The following is an 18,575-nucleotide window of genomic DNA, read 5'->3' on the forward strand; positions in this document are numbered from 1 at the left end:
CGACACATCCCACGCAAGGATACATACCAACAGACGCTACAAAATTCTCTTCCTTTAAACTTCTGGTATCCAGTTCTTTGGGGCCCTTTCCTGTGGCACTTGGTGCCCGAGGACCCAGCTGAGGGACCCTTAGCTGTGCCATAGCCTTGGGGTCCCCCCGCCCAGCCAGACCAGGATCCTTGCCAACAGGGGTATTTACGTTCTCTGTTGGACTTCTCTTCCGTTTGTCTGGGTCTGAGGAAAGGAAGACATACAGGAAGTGGCTGAAGGAGGCATCAAAGAGGAGTCAGACAGTCAGGAAAATGAGAGGGGAGATGCCAGAATACAGGGGGATGTGGAGCAGTTAGCACACGGGAAGAACGCGAAGGCCTTATTCTTCATGGTAGGAAAAGAGTTCCTACATATAAACACGCCAGAAACAACCCCAAGGAGGAACAGTGAGAGCGTGGCACTGGGAGCCAGCAAGCAGGATCCCTTACCTTTGCTATAGTAATGGGTCTGAGCAATCTCCAGAAGCCCGAAGATGCTGGCCATGCCACCCAGACCTGCATGGGCATAGGACTGCTCGAGACTGAGGACCGTGCACTTGAGGAGGTCTAGCATTCCCTTGTACACCTTCCGACTGATCTCCTGCAACAACAGCCAGGACCCAGAGCTAGCAACCTTTCTTTAGCATCCACACCCTTCTGCCCAGCTGATTCCAACTCCCTAGCCCACATACTTACCACATCCTGGATGACATCCTGCCGGGCATCGTCCTCTGACTGCACTGCACGGTTCAGCTTGCTCAGCACAAAGACTCGAAGCTGCTCACTCTCCAGCAGCCGGCGTACCTTTTTCATATTGAGCCAGCCTACGCCCTGGCCATCCAGCACACTGTGTACCACTTCCTTCAGGAACTGCTGGTTCTCGCTACAGGGCCCACAAACCACTTCTGTGGTCATCTGATCCTTGGCAGGGCATCCCCTCTTTCACCAGACAAGAGTTTACCCCAGGGCAAAGCATAAAGCTAAGTCTCCAAAATGGCCACCTCACCCCTATCTCCCCAAGGATCTTGTTGGCCAACTCCCTACAATCCTACAATCTCACATTTCTCCACACCTGAAACCACTAATGTTGCCTGCGGACTCGATAAAAATGGGAAGTGCTAGCCGGGCAGGGGTAGCACATGCCTTTAATCCCAGCACTCAGGAGGCAGAAGCAGGCGGATCTCTGTGAGTTCGAGGCCAGCCTGGTCTACAGAGTTAGAGTTAGTTCCAGAACAGCCAGGGCTATGTAGAGAAACCGTGTCTTGAAAAACCAAAAGAAAAAAAGAAAATCTACTGTTTTGAGAGCTGCTCTCCCAATCTTGAGCAACCTTAAAAAAAAGAAATATTACCTCTACCTGAGAACTTTAAAACTGTTCTGCTACTTGAGTGTGGTGGTGCATGCCTATAACCTGAGCACTTGGGGACTGGAAACAGAGATCAGTTTAGGGTCATCCTCAGCTACATAGCAGAGTTTGAGGGAAGCAAGGCAGACAACACGAGATGGTCTCAAAAATTAAAACCGAACAAAGCTGCTCTGGCATTCATTACCTAGAATTGCTGGACCGGCCCTGGGGTGATGGAGGTTCTCTTTTCACGGTTGGGCTGTGTTTAATGACAGATGACTTCTGGTCCACCAAGGCCCTCCTGTTTCCTACAGTAGGGAAGGTGGGAATGAGACACATCACTGGCACAGTCCAGGGCTCACACTATCATACCACTGGGTTGCCATAGTCCACACCCATTCTCCAGCAGCTCTGGGCTGGGTGGCACCAAGACATCACACACAGGTAGAAAGCAGCCATGACAATGTGCAGGAGGTAGGGATGGAGATTCAGGACACTCCACATGCACCAGCAGCATGCCCCATGGGCTGCATGGGTGTCGTGGGGGATAGGCAAGGCAGGTCACTCATGTGACGTCGCTTGCTCCATGAGGAGGCCCTCAGGCAGGCAGAGAAGATGCCAGGGGTAAAAAAAAAAGTCATGCACAGCTCACGGGGAAGACCCACCTTCACCACTCCCAGGGCCGGCTTCAGTAACAATCTCCATTAGAGTATTTAGCCCAAATACTGGGACAAAAATACACAATTAGTAGGTGCACCACAATCCTTGAACCCCTGTACCCCATGATGGAGCAGTAAGTCAGATCACCTGAGCACTCTCGCAAAGCATGGAGAGTGCATACAACCTTGGTTCTTGGGCACATCAAAGCTGGAAGCCAAGGGATCAAGAGATAACCAAGGCTCTAAGAAAGCCCATTCTTAGGCCTGGGACCTCTCAAAGCCAGGGACAAGGTCAATGACACAGAGGGCCTTCAGATACTAGACAGGCACATGCATGAAAGAAGGAACACTGGTTTTTGTGAGATATCTAGCACAGGGGTCCTGGGGGGCTGTGGGTACCCACAGGGAGGAGACATCTTGCAGATGCTGTCATGGGAAGTAAGGGTGCGGTGGTGAGGATGAGGAGAGAGGCTAAGTGCAGCACGTGAGATGAAGCGTCGCATGCAATGAAGGAGTCTCAATTCCTCGTCCCTTCAGATGTGCCAGATGAGAGCCAGCGAGGCTGACACACCTTTCCATCCCTAATCTACCACCCACTGAGGATTCACTGTAGTGGTACCAGTCAGTGTTCTGTATGACTACTCTAACCTCCTTCCACCCACCTACCCCACTACCCCGCCCCACGAAAGACCATTCCTTGGGCTCCTGATATCACTAGCTGGAGGTGATGGGCGGTCCATGTCTATAACCTTAGCACTAGGGAGCTTCAGGGAGGGGGACTGTAAGTCTGAGGGGCAGACAGAGGAAGATCCTGTGTCAATAAAATGGTTACTTCTCACTGTACTTACTTCTATAATTAAATATTTTAGCACAATATCCATAGATAACAAACAAAAGTCAAATTAAATTGAGAAAAGCCCCTCAAGCTACAAAGATCGTAGATGAAATGGAAATATGGTCTGATCTAGAAGCCAATCAATACCACTGATAGACCAAAAGTTGGCATGAAGCCACAGTAAATGGCTGGGTTCTATAATATCGCTAGCCTGCCCATAATCATCCTCCTGTGGACTAGCTCCTTGAGAGAGGGTTTACCCAAGTTCATGCAGTGGGAATCTGAAGAAGACTGGGGGCAGCTGATTTTCCCTGTGTTAGCACCTACTCCTTTCTGATAGGGTCCTCCCCAAAGCAGAGGTGATCCCAAGCTGCTCTTGCCCTACTGATATAACAGGGCCTCCTACAGCTACAAAGATGATTTCTATCTGCAACCACTTAGTGTCTATGGTGTGCAGTGAAAGCCATGATAAGCAGTATGAGGCAACAGCCAGGTCAAATGATTCATGGTACACAGGGCTCCTGACAAACATCTATACATCTGACATGTCTCTCAGAGAAACCTGGTTTGACAACAGAAAGGCTGCAGTTACCTTTCAGGCTGGGGAAGGGTGTAGTCTTCTCCCGGGCACCTTTGGTGGGCAGTGTGAGGTTGGAAAGACTGAAGCTTGTACTATGGTTCCGATACAGGCTGCCTGCAGAGGGCAGGGGATGAAAGACACGAGTTAACAGGACAGACATCCTGAGCATCCCAGCATAGTAACCATAGCATCTTCACCTCCCTTTCAAACAGCATCCCAATGGCTTGACCAGACAATCTCTGCTCGATCTTAGAAACGATGGTGTGTAACTTAGGGTAAACAAGGAAAGGGCCAGGTCTGCTCCAAACCCAATAATAATTTTCTCTGGCTTCCTCCCGTAATAATGTCTAAGTCTCATTTACTGCTAAGCCTGCATGACAGCCAGCGGTTCATATGCTTTTGATCTGAAGAGAGATTCCTGCCTGGGTCCTAAGGGCACTGGCAATTACAACCGTCCTTTACGGTGGCTCTCGTTAGCCCCTAGTCAGTCTACAGTCTATAAGTGATTCTAGCCCTCACAGGCTAAAAGTAAGCATGAAAATCAGCTGCATATGCCAGGTGGTGGCGGTGCACGCCTTTAATCCCAGCACTTGGGAGGCAGAGACAGGCGGATCTCTGTGAGTTTGAAGACAGCCTGGTCTATAGAGCGAGATCCAGAACAGGCACCAAAGCTACAAAGTTTTTGTCTCAAAACACGCCCCCCCCAAAAAAAATCAGTTGCATATATATTTCAAACATGTTCATTAAAGCTCCTTACCAAGCAAAGAAGATAGCAGATCCAAAACAAATTTGATAAAAATATTTTCATAAATTATATCTAAAACTGTATGATTTATAATTTAATGTATGTAAGTGGGTTAATGATATGGCCCAGTGGGTAAAGGCACTTGCTAACAATCCTAACAGCCGGAGTATGATCCGGAGTCATAGGGGAGGAGAGAACTGACTCCTGTGAGTCCTCTGACCTCTACACACACAACACACACACACAACACACACTACGTACAAACATACATACATATTTATTGACTAGTTTGGCTGGTGTTTCTTTTATCTCATTTAAAAACACTTCATTCAGTATCACCCAAATGATCTGAATTAGGACTAACGTCAGCCTAGCCCTCCACCTCAAGCTCTAAGCGACATGTACCGGAAGGAAAAGGAAGCGGAGGCATGAGCGGGCTTGAGGTACTTACTGGCAAAGGACATGATGCCCCCGAAGCCCTCGGTGCTGTTGTTAGAGACAGTGGAGGTGGGGGAGCTGGCTCGAGAGTCCGACTCTGCGTCCGAGTCGCTTGCCAGTTTCAGGCTGTTGGGCCGCAGCAGCTTTGGCGCCCTTGAACGTACAGTGGCACCCGTGAGTCCCAGGCAAGGGACCCGATCTTGGGAGTGGGTCTTACGCTACACTGCAGTTGCTGTTCTTTTCCCATAATTCCTAAGTCCCTAGTTCAAAGAACCACCCCCCGGGGACGGCAGGATAGCGAGTCACCCAGGGTCGCCGCAGTGAGGCCCTTTAGTCACCCGTCTACAAAGGATTCCCAGGCTCTCACCGACTGCCACTGACATGCTGGCTGAATCGGGGCGTGTAGCTTTCTCCCTGCTCATCGTCATCTTCCTCAGGAGGGAAGCCATACTGGGGCTCCAAGTGTGCATTGTCGGAGGCTTGCGGGCACACTGACCCCTCTCCAGTCTCCGTCCGTCTCCTGTCCACAGCAGATTTGCAAATGCCGGGAGGCCCAGGAGCGAGGGGCCCGGGGCCGCCTGCTGCTGCTGCCTTATCCTCCACCCCTGTAGAATCAGCATGTTCCTGGGGGTCACATTAAACGAAAAGCGGTCACCCGATGCCCAGTGATGCCTTCCCATAGTCTCAGTTCGGTGGGAAAGACCAGATCTGTCCTATTCCTCGCTTATGAAATGGAGAAGAGCTACGATATTCTTGGTCTCTGGACTTACAGGCTACGTAAGCAGATAACAGCTTACAAGAAGTCGGATGGCCTTCTTCGGGGTCAGAGGGTTATAGAGACAAGGAGGGAGGAACACGGAAAGAGGCAAACAGCTGCAGTCAAGTCTCCCTAACTGAGGGGGGCCCACAGCCTGTCCTCACGTACAGAGTGGGCGCCGTGGGCGGCCCCGCTGGGGCTGGAGTGCAGCGGAGACTTTCCCTGAGAGCTCTCACTGTCTGGGCCAGGCTCCTCTCCCTCCTTCTGGGGCTGCAGCTCATCGATCGCCACTTCACTGGCATCTCCCAGGGCGGCGTGTGTCAGAGGATCCACATCTGCCAAGAGAGACAAGCACAGACCACCTCAGCCCCCAGCCCCGACCCCTGCCTGGTAAGGGTCAGTCTTGCCAAGTGTACTCACTGGGAGTGTCACCATTGATGTCACATTTCATCATTTCACTGACGAAGTCCCCGAGGGAGGAGTAAGACGAGCTTGAGTCATCGTAGTCCATACTGTCACTGCCACTGCAAAGGGAAGAGAGTGAAACAGGAGGAAGTGCGGGCTGGCCCGGATGACGCGGGACGCCGAGCTCGCAACCTGAGTCTGATCCCTCGGGCCCACGTGGAAGGAGAGAACCAATTCCTCCAAGTTGTCCTCTGATTTCCACATACACACACACACACACACACACACACACACACACACACACACACACACTAACACTACATTAATTGTTTAATTTTTTTTTTAAAGAAAAGAAGCTGAAGGTGTGACTCAGAGGATAGAGTATGCCTGCCTAGCATGCAGGAAGACCTGGGTTCAGTTCTCACACTGTATAAACCGTGCATGGCAGTGCACTCCTATAATACCAAAACTTAGAACGTAGAGACAATAGGGTTAGAAGTTCAAGGTTATCCTTAGTAATTTTAATCCAGCCTAGGACACATGAGACCTTTCCTCAAAATAAAACAGAAACAAAGAAAATCAGGAAGAAGAGGACAAAAGAATCCACAATCGGGAGGTTGGAGAAAAGGCTCAGTGGTTAAGAGCACTGGTTGCTTTTCCAGAGGACCCAGGTTCAATTCCTAGCACCCACATGACAGCTCACAACTGTCTGTAACTCCAGCTCCAGGGGATCTGACACACTCACACAGACGTATGTACAGGCAGGACATCAATGCACATAAAAAAAAAAAAAAAAAAAGAAAGAAAAAAAGAAAAAGAATCACAATCAGTATTTAGAACATTGAAAAGGGGAGCACAGTTAACTCAAGGCCAGGGTACAAGATAAAATAAGGATGTCAAGGAAACTAATTAGAGTACATTATGGTGGCTTAAGCTGTAATTCCAGACTTTGAGGTGGGAGAACTGTGTGAGTGTGAGGCCATCCTAGACTACACAATGAAACTCTGTCTCAAAATACAGAAACAAGGGGCTGAAGAGATGGCTCAGCAGTTAACAATGCTGGCTGCATTTCCAGAAGACCCAGGTTCTGTTCCCAGCACCCACATGGACGCTTATAAACATCTGTAACTTGTTGCGGGATATTATCTGTACACTGTGGGAAGATGTATTGCTGTGACTGGTTTCACAAAGAGCTGAATGGCCAATAGCTAGGCAGGAGGTCTAGGCAGGACTTCCGGGGAGAAAGAGAGGAAGTAGGAGATGAATCCAGGAACATGAGAGACACCAGGAGACATGAAGAAGCAGGATGGGTGGTATGTTACAGAACGTAGATTGATAGAAATGGGTTAATTTAAGTTACAAGAGCTAGTTAAAAGCAAGCCTAAGACAAGGCCAAGCTTACATAATTAATAATAAGTCTCCATGTCATTATTTGGGAGCCGGCTAGCGGGACAAAGACTCCGTACAGTAATTCCAGTTCTAAAGGATCCAATGCCCTCTTCTTCCTTCACAAACACCAGGCACGCACATCAGGCAAGACACTTAAACATATAAAATAAGAAATTAAATAAGAAATAAAAACAACAACCCACAATAGGTGACCTACCAAAGAAAGGACTGGGGACATAGCTCAGGTGGTAACGAGCCTTCCCAGCAAGCAGGAGGCACTGGATCTGATTCCCGGTATCACATCAACTGGTGTGGGTGCCTACACCTAAAACCCCAGCATTCCAGGAGTAGAGGCAGGAGGATCATCACTAACTACATACTGAGTCAGAGGACAGTGTGGACTACATGGGATCCTATCTCCAACAACGGAAGCAAGCAAAGAACACCACAAACACAACAAGAAGGAGGGAGGAGCAGGAGGGAGAGCGGAGGTGACATGACCAAGATACACTGCATATATGTGTGAAGCTGTCAAATCATAAATTTAAAATATTCAAAGGAGAAGAAACGGGCTGCAGAGATGGCCCCAGTGGGGAGGAGAGCTTGCCACACAATCATGAGGACCAGAGTTCAGATCCCAGCACCCACCTAACAAGTTAGGTGTGCTACAGACTCCTATATCTCAGTTCTGAGGGATCCGATACCCTCTTCTGGCTTACACACACACTAGAGAGCACACCCACACATATACTCACTAGATAGACACACACACACAATAAATCCATCTCTTTTAAAGAAGAAAATCAGCTAAAACATAATGCAAAGCTCCAGAGACTCACATCTACAACTGCTCTGACATGTTTGCCTCCTACCCGAGGGATTCTCACCTGTCATCAGTGGGGTCAGAATCAGAATCACGCTCAGGTGGCGCACTCAGAGCCTCAGCCAGCTGAGAGTTGCCGTCATAGACTCGATAGTGGATGGGCTGCAGCTGGTGAGCATACCACTTCGGCTTGTCACCAATAAGGGCTGGATCAAACATATCTGCCCAAAGAGGAAACTAGTGAGCACAGGGAGGAAAGTGGGGAGTATAAAGCAATCGAGAGGAAGGGGGGAAGCAAAGGACGGCCATCAAGGGCAGCGACAACGAGGGGCAAGCAGAAGGCCGGCGGACTCACTGTTGTGAATCCGTTGGAAGGCGTAGTTAGAAGGGTTCAGGATCCATTCTCCAAAGTACTCCACAGCTTGAGTCCTGGCCAGTTTCTCAGCAAAGGGGGTCTGTCGGGGGCGTGAGGCCAGAAAGGAGCCAGCTTGGAAAGCTACCACAGGTCGGGGGAAGAGTCGCAGGGTACGTGTGTGCATCTGGAAGCCCTGCAGCACGTTAGCAGAGTTGAAGAAACGCACCATGGCCACCCTGGGAAAGAAGGGGGTGGTGAGATAATCCAAGACCCGACCCGAGGTCTCAGCCACCTCCTGACACCATCGTTTACCAGGTTCCCACCACCACCATCGGGAGAGATCTTAAAGAAAAATCATCAGCCTTTCTCCTCATGCCGACAGGATGAACTAGCTCTTCTCCTTACTTTTGCTAAGGGAGGAAATATAACCAAATATCACACACACTTTATATATGAAGTGAATCTGGCTCTGGGAAGTGGTCTCCTCCAAAATCAAGAGAGCAGAGAAACAAACTTGGGAACTTGCGGTCTTACCTTGTTGCAACATCCACTGAATCTACGTCATTGCCATAAATGAGTGGATTGAATTCAGTGGAAGGTGTGGACTGGAGGTCATGGGAAGGCCTTCCCAAGAGAAGTGGGATCTCCTGGCCCTCATGGAACTTCTCCAGATTGAGAATAGGCTGGGTGTTGAGACTCATACTGGCCAGAGCCTGGGAACAACCAAAAGTCCTCACATAAGTCAGGTTCTTAGGCCGCCAACCTCAGCTCCTAGGAAAGGGCTGTTTTAAAGTCTTCTACCTGTCACTCTGTGTGGTGGTATTGTGTTCCCCAAAATATCGTGTACCTTAATAAATTTATCTGGGTCAGAGAACAGACAGCCACTAGACACAAAGGCTAGAAAATGGTGGCACTCACACCTTTAATCCTAGCATTCCAGAGATAGAAATCCCTCTGGATCTCTGTGAGTTCAAGGCCACATTGGAAATAGCCAAGCATAGTGACACACGCCTTTAATCCCAGAAAGCCAGCCTTTAATCCCAGGGAGTGGTGGTAGAAAGCAGAAAGATATATAAGGCGTGAGGACCAGAAACTAGAAGCTTTTGGCTGGTTAAGCTTTTGGCTGGTTAAGCATTTGGCTGGTTAAGCATTTGGCTGGTTAAGCATTCAGGCTTTTGAGCAGTAATTCAGCTGAGACCCATTCCGGATGAGGACTCAGAGGCCTCCAGTCTGAGGAGACAAGACCAGCTGAGGATCCGGCGAGGTGAGATAGCTGTGGCTTGTTCTGTCTCTCTGATCTACCAGCATGGACCCCAATAACTCGCCTCAGGTTTGATTTTATTAATAAGAACTTGTAAGATTCCTGCTACAACTCTGCTCACAGAATTCTCTACAAAGAACTGTGCTTATTTGAAAATCATGCCCAACTCATTTTAGAGTCTGTATCTTTGAAAAAAAAAAAAGAATCAAATAATTTAGTTTTTAGAAAATAGCCAGAATTATGTAGCTGTCCATCTCAAGGACCAAGCTCAAGGCATTTTAAATAAAACTGAAATCCAAGACAATAGTTTCTATTTATTTTAGCCAACAAGTACTTTTCAAATTGAAATAAACAAAGATATATTAACAAGTGAACCGTAAAAACAGAGCTACTTAGAAGGATATAAAAAAACCGGAGCCTTGCCAGGCGGTGGTGGTGCATGCCTTTAATCCCAGCACTTGAGAAGCAAAGGAAGGCAATCTCTGAGTTCAAGGCCAGCCTGGTCTACGGAGTTCCAGGACAGCCAGAACTACACAGAGAAACTGTCTCAAAAACAAACAAACAAACAACCCCCCAAAAAAACAAACAAACGTAACAAAACAACAAAAACCCAGAGCCTCTCCATGACAGCCACAACTATGAAAAAAACAACATCACCAACAAAACAATACAACACAAACAGTCTCAAGTTCCCAGCTTAGATTAGCCTCTAAGAGGCTCTGTGGTGCACTTTGAAAACCATTTATCTAAACCATCAGTGTTTTTAAATGTGGGTGAGCTGAGGAAACCCCCAGGCTGGTGTTACAGTGTATTTGGAATCAGCACATCTGGGGCGATGCTGTGCTTTAAGGCCAGGTGTTGCTGCTGCTGCCGCTCCATGCACACTACACAAGGGTAAACTGGTATAAATTCAAAGAGCACTCGCTCTTCACGTCAGTCAGTCATTCTCTCTCTCTCTCTCTCTCTCTCTCTCTCTCTCTCTCTCTCTCTCTCTCTCTCTCTCTCTCTCTGTGTGTGTGTGTGTGTGTGTGTCTCACTTTCTCTCTTCTTCTCACTCTCTTTTCCTTCCCTCTTCTCTTTTTGAGACAAGGTTTCATTACACAACCCTGGCTGTCCTGGACCTCGTTCTGTAGACCAGGCTGGCCTCAAACTCAGATCCGCCTAGCTCTGCCTCCCGATTGCTGGGATTAAAGGCGTGTGCTATCAAGGCTGGCTCCACTTTGGCCATTTTTTTTTTTCCCAGACAGGGTTTCTCCATGCAGTTTTGGTGCCTGTCCTGGAACTCACTCTGTAGACCAGGCTGGCCTCGAACTCACAGTGCTGGGATTAAAGACGTGTGCCACCACCCAAATTAGCCATTCTTGAGCAGTCACCAAGAATGAAAGACACAGCCAGTGAAGACAGCTGGAGAACTTCGGAACTTGCAACCCTCCCCAGGCCCTGCTGCAACCAGGTGTCCAGTTACATCAGCAAGGGTGAAGCAAGGGAAAGTGAGAGGAATGATGCGGAACTGCCCCGCTCCATTCAATACCATCTAGACTCCAGCTTCCAGAGGAACTACGAGGCACTTCAGACAACACAGAGAAAGACTTCCCAAGAGCCTTCGGGTGAGACCAGGCCGACTGCTAAGCACTACCTACGGGTGGTCCTACCTAACCCGCACAGCAGGGGAAGGGAATGTTTTACCTTCAGGTACTGTGTTTAGCATGCAGAAGAAAAAGCCATCAGTCAATAAAAAAAAATGGGTGGAGGGCTTACACAAAGACAAATCCCTAGGGACTTTGGAATTGATTTCACAAGCAAGTTTGTCCCAACTTCTGACTTCCACCTTCTAAGACTGAAGGAGCGTTATAAGACAAATAACGGAAAATGGTGGCTTTGGTTTTGGTTGTTTGGGTTCAGTTTGTCTTGCCATGTAGGCCAGGCTGACCTCAAACTCACAAGCCCCCTGGTCAGCCTGTATGTTGGGATTACAGGCGAGTGCCACCACCCTGACGGAAGCATCCATGTACAAAGTCTCATGTACATTACAGGGTAACAGAGCAAACAGTGAATTAGAACCTTTTTAAGATTCATCTTTCGCCGGGGCGGTGGTGGCGCACGCCTTTAATCCCAGTACTTGGGAGGCAGAGGCAGGAGGATCTCTGTGAGTTCGAGGCCAGCCTGAGCTACAGAGTGAGTTCCAGGAAAGCTACACAGAGAAATCCTGTCTCAAAAAAACAAAAACAAACAAACAACAACAACAAAAAAAGATTCATCTTTCTACACAAAATTCAGATGAACCTCTCCTTAAGCCCGTTTAAGGTGAAGAAAGTCTCTTCCACAGGAAGGTTCTTGGACCGGCTCCCTGCCTATATATAGGACCCTTTCATCATCTATCACTGCCTTTATTTAAACGTTGTATGACCTCTTCATTTATCCTGTGTTGAGTGTGTGTACACGTGTGGGTGCCTGTTTGCCACGGTGCATCTGTGGAGCTCAGAGGACTTGCCGAGCAGGTTCTCTCCTTCCCCCGTGGGTCCCAGTCGTCAGAGCCGGTGGCAGGCGCCATCATCACCTGCCGAAGAACCATTTGTGGGCCCCTCCCCTTCTTTCCTTCCCTTCCTCACCTACCTGCTTCAAGTGTTTCTTCAGCTCTAAGGACTCCGGTTCTGGCAGGACAGGTAGCACTTCTGCGTTGGTAGGGGCAATCACCTGCCGCAGAGAAAAGAGAAAAACACATGATCTTAGAATGAACTGCCAGGAGCTCTGCTTACATAAGAGCAAACAACATGCCCAGGGAGATTGGATGCACACAATATTATCATATGTTATCCTCTACATATGAGAGCTATGTATACATACATACCTGAGCTATATCTACATGCCTGAAAAGAAATATACCTAAATAACATTGGTGGCTATCTCTGAATAATAGGACTATGGATATTTTCTTCTTTACATCTACTTTATTTTTAAGACTTACTTTCTTTATTTTTAGTTATGTGTATGAATGCAGGTGTTAGCAGAAGTCTGAGGCATCAAACTCCCTAAAGCGGGAGTTACAGAGGGTTTGGGCCACCTGAAGTGAGTGACTGGAAGTGAACTCGGGGCCTCCAAAAGATCAGCAAGTGCTCTTAACTGCTGAGCCATCTCTCTAGCCTCTATACTTACTTTTTTTTTCCTTTTTACATTTATTTGTATTTGAAGGGAGGAGGCGTTCCACGTCACATGTGTGGAGGACAGGGGACAACATGGGTCAATTCCCTCTTTCCACCATGTGGGTCCTGGGTATTGAATTCAAGTTGTCAGAATTGGAGGCAAGTGCCTTTACCTGTTAAACCACCTAGCTGGCCTGGTTCTACACTTATTTTATTTCTAAAATTTAATAATGAATACAGGATAGGCTTTCTACCAGAGTTTTAATATGCTCACATCACAGAATGTTAATATATTTTTGGTTATGAGCCTAGCCTTTAATGGCTGAGCCATCTCTCCAGCCCAATGTTAATATATTTTTAAATGTGTGCTGAAAACAGCTTCTTCCTTGAAACTTATAGGAAAACTATTACCTGATTATCTATATTCTATACAATGACATATATACAAAAAATAACCGTCCTGTGGCTCTTGGAACATGCAGGAGGAGCTCTTAATTCAGGCCAGACTAAATTCTATAGCCAATGGCCTATCTGCCCACTAAAGTCAAAGCCACATTAGAAAAAATATTGTTTAATGAGTATTGTAATAGAAACAATCCAAACAACAGTTATCACACATAACTGGGCCTAGAACATGACCCTAATTAATTCCTTAGTCCAATGCCTCACCCGATTGCTGTCCAAATCTACTAGCCACACATCATCAGGCATTTTGAAGTCTAGCTTGTAGAGGAAGAAGCTGGCAGGAACTCCAATGATGTATGGGGTTGGAGCCAAGAGCAGCTGTGGAAAAGATAAAAGAGGATAAAGAAACAAAGACAGAATTTATTGTGAGCATTTAATCAAGTTAGAATTTTCCCAGATAAGGAAATTCAGACAAGCCCTTTCCCAAAATTCTTGCAGCTAGATAGATGTATTGCAAAATTTAGAATTTTTCAGATTTTAGAAAGGTAACAGTACATTTCAGTATATTAACACCTACAGCACCATAGTAAGGAATCTATAATCACTAACTGTAACAAACAAAACTACAAATAGCATAGTTTTACCATATATCCAGTTCAAATCCATCCAAAATTGCAGACTAGTGAGTTGTGAGGGGCAGAGGACCGTTCTTCTTTGGTGTTCTCCCTTGAGAAGCCAGGGACACCACAGAGGGAAGACACCATGAGCCTCACCTGCTCTGCTGAAGCCATGCAGGTGGGGAGCAGAGGGATGACAGGGAACATGTACTCCAGTGGATAGATCATTGCCACAAACGCCATCACAGACATGGAGAGTGCGTTGTAGTCTCGAGACTGCAGCACCACCTGCAGGGCCACACCGTAAGTCACTCAGCAGAGGGAAACAGGCTTTGCCAGTCAACAGCTCCCAACACTCCAGTTCAATCTCAGGCTCACCGAGCCTACAGCTGCCGCTTATCTCCACAGTCGCCATGGCTCTGGTCCCTGCCCTGTCAGTCACCTTCCAACCAAAACACGGTGGTAATCCTCCCTGGAATCAACCTTCTTAGTTCTGTCCCTCCCCACCCAAGAACTATACACTGAAACAGAACTACTGCTACCCCAGAGAATGAAATCAGCATAACAAGGGATCACTCTCCGAAGCATTCCCCGCGACATCAATATTGCAGTCCAGCTCATTCAAATACCTGCTCTAACCCTGCCATTGCATTACCTCCTGGAAATAAAAAGATGGAAAGGACACACAGTCCCTGTCCTCCACAAACTCAGGATCTAGCTCCCAACAGGTTGTATAGCTCTCTCCAGAAAGGTCTACAGAGCTGGCCCTCTCACCTTGTGCTCCAACAGGATGCAAGTTAGCACCTGAAGACAAGCATCCACACCCAGAAGTTCCAAGGGAAGGTGAAGTGGGAAATCTACTAGGGTGAATCGAGAGGGGTCTGGCAGAGCGAACGTCAGCGCTGGCTGCAGTTCCTGTGGTAAGACCTCAATGTCCACTCGTTTCTGCCCAGAGACAGGAACTGGGGAACGCAGCAAGCGGTAGATCCAGGCCTCAATCTCTCGAAGGTCATGCAGAAGGGCACTTGACTTTTCCTCCACTAGCAGTGATCCAGTAAAGATTCGCCACATAGTGTCCCTGAGGAGCACACAGCAAGACTCAGACACAGAAACGTTAGCAGCTGATACCGCTGCAACCCAATCAAACCGCAATAATAACTGGAAGAGGGGTACTGTTAGGAAAGCCCACTCTCTAATCTCAGAGGGGACCCGAGGGTACAGATGACGACAGAAACAAGTGTAGAATGGTCTAAGTGACAGAACTCAATGTCCACGTCCACCATCGAACACCAAACCCCTCAGCATTTCTTGAACTAAAACTACAGTAGGCGGTCTGACTCTCAGCAGTCTTTAGATTGGGGCCACGCTGTTTAAGCCGTCCTCAAGGAGCACGGACTAATCGTATGACTATCTGAACGTCTCCCCTTGCTTCCGTGCACAAGCGGCAAACCGTACCTCTGCACGCCTCGCGGGATGCCCAGTTTCTTGCCTAGCAGCCGTTCACTACAGCAGTCGACCAGACGTTTCAGAGTATAGAGACACTCTCTGAAGGTAGAGAAGAAGGGATAGTGGCTGAGCACACACAGGGACGTCAGAGTGCTGTTGCGGGAGCGGCTGCCCGCTTTTGCACGCCGTTTGCCCCGAGGAGACTGGTTCACGTCGGGCGTGGAGTCAGCACTTGGAGGCTGCAAGGTGGAGCTGCTGCTCTCGGCGCTCTGGGTGCCGACCTCTTCTGAGGCACAGGGCACATGAGTGCCTTCCTTCCCGCGGGGTCCTGCTGCTCCTTCTACCTTTTCCTTCGGCATCCGCTTTTGGAAGGAGCGGTAGAAGTTAACACAGATGCCGTAGCGGGTGACGCCGGTGTCCTTGTCGGTGAGGGTGAAGACAAAAGAGGTATCATCTCGAAGGCTCATGCGTCGCTGCCGCACACTCAGACAGCCCTCCGGCTGGCAGAAGAACACCACATCTGGGGGCAGGGGAAACTCGGGGTGATCCTCTAGTGGGTACCGCCGCAGCAGTTCAGGAGTCTGAGCCACACTATCACTGCTTGGGTGCCTGAAGGACAGAAAGACACACTCAGCAGCCCAAAAGCAGATAACACACCATCACACATTCACCACGACCAACAAATAAAGCGCAAAGATGCTTTTGGATAAAGTAAGCTAATTATAGCACCTTGGCTATCTGGGGAGTGCTTGCCAAGTTTAACTGGCGGACTGGAGTATGCGCTGTCAGGGAGACGCTATCTTGGAAGTTTCAACAATAAAATCATCACCAACACCCAAAGATGATGACTACCCTTCAGAGTGCCTTAGCTAACAAATTACCACAAGAATATATGCAGGCAGAGAAGGAGTAAAGTGTGCTTTCTCCTTCGCATAAACCATGAAAACTTGGCTACAAAGAGTATACCTGCTCAAAATCACAGAGTACGGCTTAAAAAATTTTGCATGTATTTACTTAGGAGGGCAGCATGCATACTCCAGGACATAAGAGGAGGTCTGAGGATACCTTGCAGGAGAAATTTCTCTCCTTCCACCATGTAGGTCCCAGGAATTGAATTCAGCTCATTATGTTTGGTGGTAAGCACCATTACCCAGAGTCATCTCACCTATCCAAAGATGTGAGTTAAAAGCTGAGTTTTGAGCTAAGTGTGGTGGCACAAGCCTTCAGTACCAGCACTCAAGAGTCAGAAGTAGCTGGATCTTTGAGTTCGAGGCTAGCCTGTGTTTACAGAGCTAGTTCCAGGTCAGCCAGGACTACACAGAGAAATCTTATCTCAAATGAAACAAAACAAAGCTGAGTTCTGTTGTCTCTGTCCAGACTGACATTCTCACACCACCCAACTGTATGGCTTGCCCTGCCAACATCAATGTTCCTGTCAGGGTAAGACAATGGGGAAGAATAAGATATGCAAAGCAACATGAAAATAAGGTCTGGGAAGTAACTGAGGCCACCCCAGAGAACGAGACAATTGTCGGTCTTCTTGTTACCTTGCCCCTACGATCACTAGGTAGTCAAGTAACCGAGGGCAGAACTTCTTTTGCACCATGGTTCCAATTTGTCAGTTCATCGCAGAGAAACTTCGGGGCACTGAGCAAGAAGTCAGCACTCCCAGGAGGAATTCTGATAGAATCTGAAAATCCAACAGGGGAAGAGTACTGATAAATATGCATCGCTCTGCCTGAGGGAATCATCCTTCTCAGTTTCCTCTCCGCCAGGGGCCCAGGTCAGGAGATCTTCCACTTCAGCACTCAGGAGAGAATCTGACACTTGCTTAGACTGGTGGCTGTCTAGGTTTGTGGGCTCCCAGAGTCAAACAGACTCCGGGAGTCAGATTTCAAGTAGAATAGGGGTTGAGGGTGTAGCTTAGGGGTCGAGCCCTTATCTAGTATGGACAATGCCCTGGTTTCCATCCTTAGCACCACAAGAAGGAGAAGGAAGAGGAGCTGGAGAAATAAGGGCTCAGTACTGACTAGCTCATTTCCAGCCTCGTTCCCGGGGCTCTGCTTCTGAAAAACAGACCTAGACAGTCTAATCTAGACTGAATAATTATGATAACAAAAAAAAGTCGCTTTCAGGACTACTCCAGGGGTGATCAAGATCAAACCAGACTCTTTGAATAGCACTAATCTGTGCTTTTCTGTCTAGATGGAAACCTAATTATTCTGTCTCACTAGGCAGCTTTCAGCTTGATGTGTAAATATCATATAGACTTTCCAGTTAACTGCACTCAGACAGTAACAATATCTGGGTATTCTAGCTCATGTGATCTCCCATGAAAAATGTCCATGTCCCAACTGACTCATCTCTGACCAGTTTCCCCAGTTCAAGGTAGAAAGGGGCCAGCAGCTATTGCTATTACCTCTGCCCTTGGTGCTGAACTACTACTTGTCTGGTCTGCTCTTGGGATCAGAATCAGTGAAACAGTATGTTCCCGGGAGGCCTGATCTTTCTCAGTCTTGAAGAGATTACAAATGAGGGACTGAAAATACTAGGGTTTCTGCAAGTACGGGGGGAGGGGTGTTCGAGGGAATTTCTAAACATATTAAAAATCGATTCTTTGCTGGAGCCAGAGAAACGGCTCGTCTGTGGCTCTTTCAGAAGAGCCAGGCTCAGTCTCGAGAACCCGCATTGGGTGGCTCATAACCGCCTGTGACTCTAGCTCCAGGGAAACTCTCTCTTCTCAGCACTGTGCCCACAGAGTGCACTTACACACACAAAGTAAACAAATACACTTTTAACGAATCTATATTTCCTATCAGATTTCCACAGACTTCTAAACAAAATGTCTCTCCAGTATAGGGTATTTCCAATGCTCCAAGATTTTGCTTCTATGGCCACACTGAGACCATGTTCACTGTATGCACACACAGACACACACACACACACACACACTTCTATTACACTACCACACACACCTAAACACTCCTTCACTTGCTGTGCACACTCCCGTATTGCAGACATAGACGCTGCCTGAGGGCACTATTTGATTTAGGTGATGAGTTCTTTCTACCTCCTCTACCCATAAACAAGACCTATTTACAGTACCCTCGGTGTCCTCAAAATGCTCTCCCCTCTTTCCTCCTTGCTCCCAATACAGGACCCATAGGTAATAGGATTCAGTTTTGTCTCCATAGCGACTCTGGCTCCCAGCACTATTTATAGCAGAGCCATAGGCCCTCCCCTGCTTGGTGACCGAACGGTGCTTGCAGCTGCTACTCCAGAGTCAGCCATGGCCCATAACAGTTCATTCTTCCTAACTCTGGAGTCTTAGTCCATTGACAGCCTCTA

The 18,575-nt window shown here is 47.9% G+C and overlaps 1 protein-coding gene across 43 annotated transcripts in view; it reads right to left on the reverse strand.

Moving 5' to 3' along the window:
* Positions 1 to 18,575, reverse strand: part of Madd (MAP kinase activating death domain) — a 44,059-nt gene that overhangs the window by 23,513 nt on the left and 1,971 nt on the right. For 22 of the 43 annotated variants that reach the window (XM_037204955.1, XM_037204971.1, XM_037204978.1 and 19 more), the window contains exons 2-20: positions 16,775 to 16,917; positions 15,237 to 15,836; positions 14,556 to 14,859; positions 13,938 to 14,069; positions 13,429 to 13,542; positions 12,233 to 12,313; positions 8,893 to 9,071; positions 8,359 to 8,594; positions 8,068 to 8,224; positions 5,807 to 5,910; positions 5,555 to 5,721; positions 4,997 to 5,253; positions 4,643 to 4,782; positions 3,459 to 3,560; positions 2,038 to 2,097; positions 1,578 to 1,680; positions 726 to 912; positions 480 to 630; positions 28 to 234 (exon numbers count right to left, since the gene is read on the reverse strand). In XM_037204955.1, the coding sequence (XP_037060850.1) occupies positions 28 to 234; positions 480 to 630; positions 726 to 912; positions 1,578 to 1,680; positions 2,038 to 2,097; positions 3,459 to 3,560; positions 4,643 to 4,782; positions 4,997 to 5,253; positions 5,555 to 5,721; positions 5,807 to 5,910; positions 8,068 to 8,224; positions 8,359 to 8,594; positions 8,893 to 9,071; positions 12,233 to 12,313; positions 13,429 to 13,542; positions 13,938 to 14,069; positions 14,556 to 14,859; positions 15,237 to 15,836; positions 16,775 to 16,833 (3,340 nt within the window). In that variant the 5' untranslated portion in view covers positions 16,834 to 16,917. The remainder of the gene's footprint in view (positions 1 to 27; positions 235 to 479; positions 631 to 725; positions 913 to 1,577; positions 1,681 to 2,037; positions 2,098 to 3,458; positions 3,561 to 4,642; positions 4,783 to 4,996; positions 5,254 to 5,554; positions 5,722 to 5,806; positions 5,911 to 8,067; positions 8,225 to 8,358; positions 8,595 to 8,892; positions 9,072 to 12,232; positions 12,314 to 13,428; positions 13,543 to 13,937; positions 14,070 to 14,555; positions 14,860 to 15,236; positions 15,837 to 16,774; positions 16,918 to 18,575) is intronic. The other 21 variants (XM_037204973.1, XM_037204982.1, XM_028878885.2 and 18 more) reach the window with 1 other exon arrangement.

Source organism: Peromyscus leucopus, chromosome 4, assembly GCF_004664715.2.
Source record: "Peromyscus leucopus breed LL Stock chromosome 4, UCI_PerLeu_2.1, whole genome shotgun sequence".
Lineage (NCBI taxonomy): Eukaryota > Metazoa > Chordata > Mammalia > Rodentia > Cricetidae > Peromyscus > Peromyscus leucopus.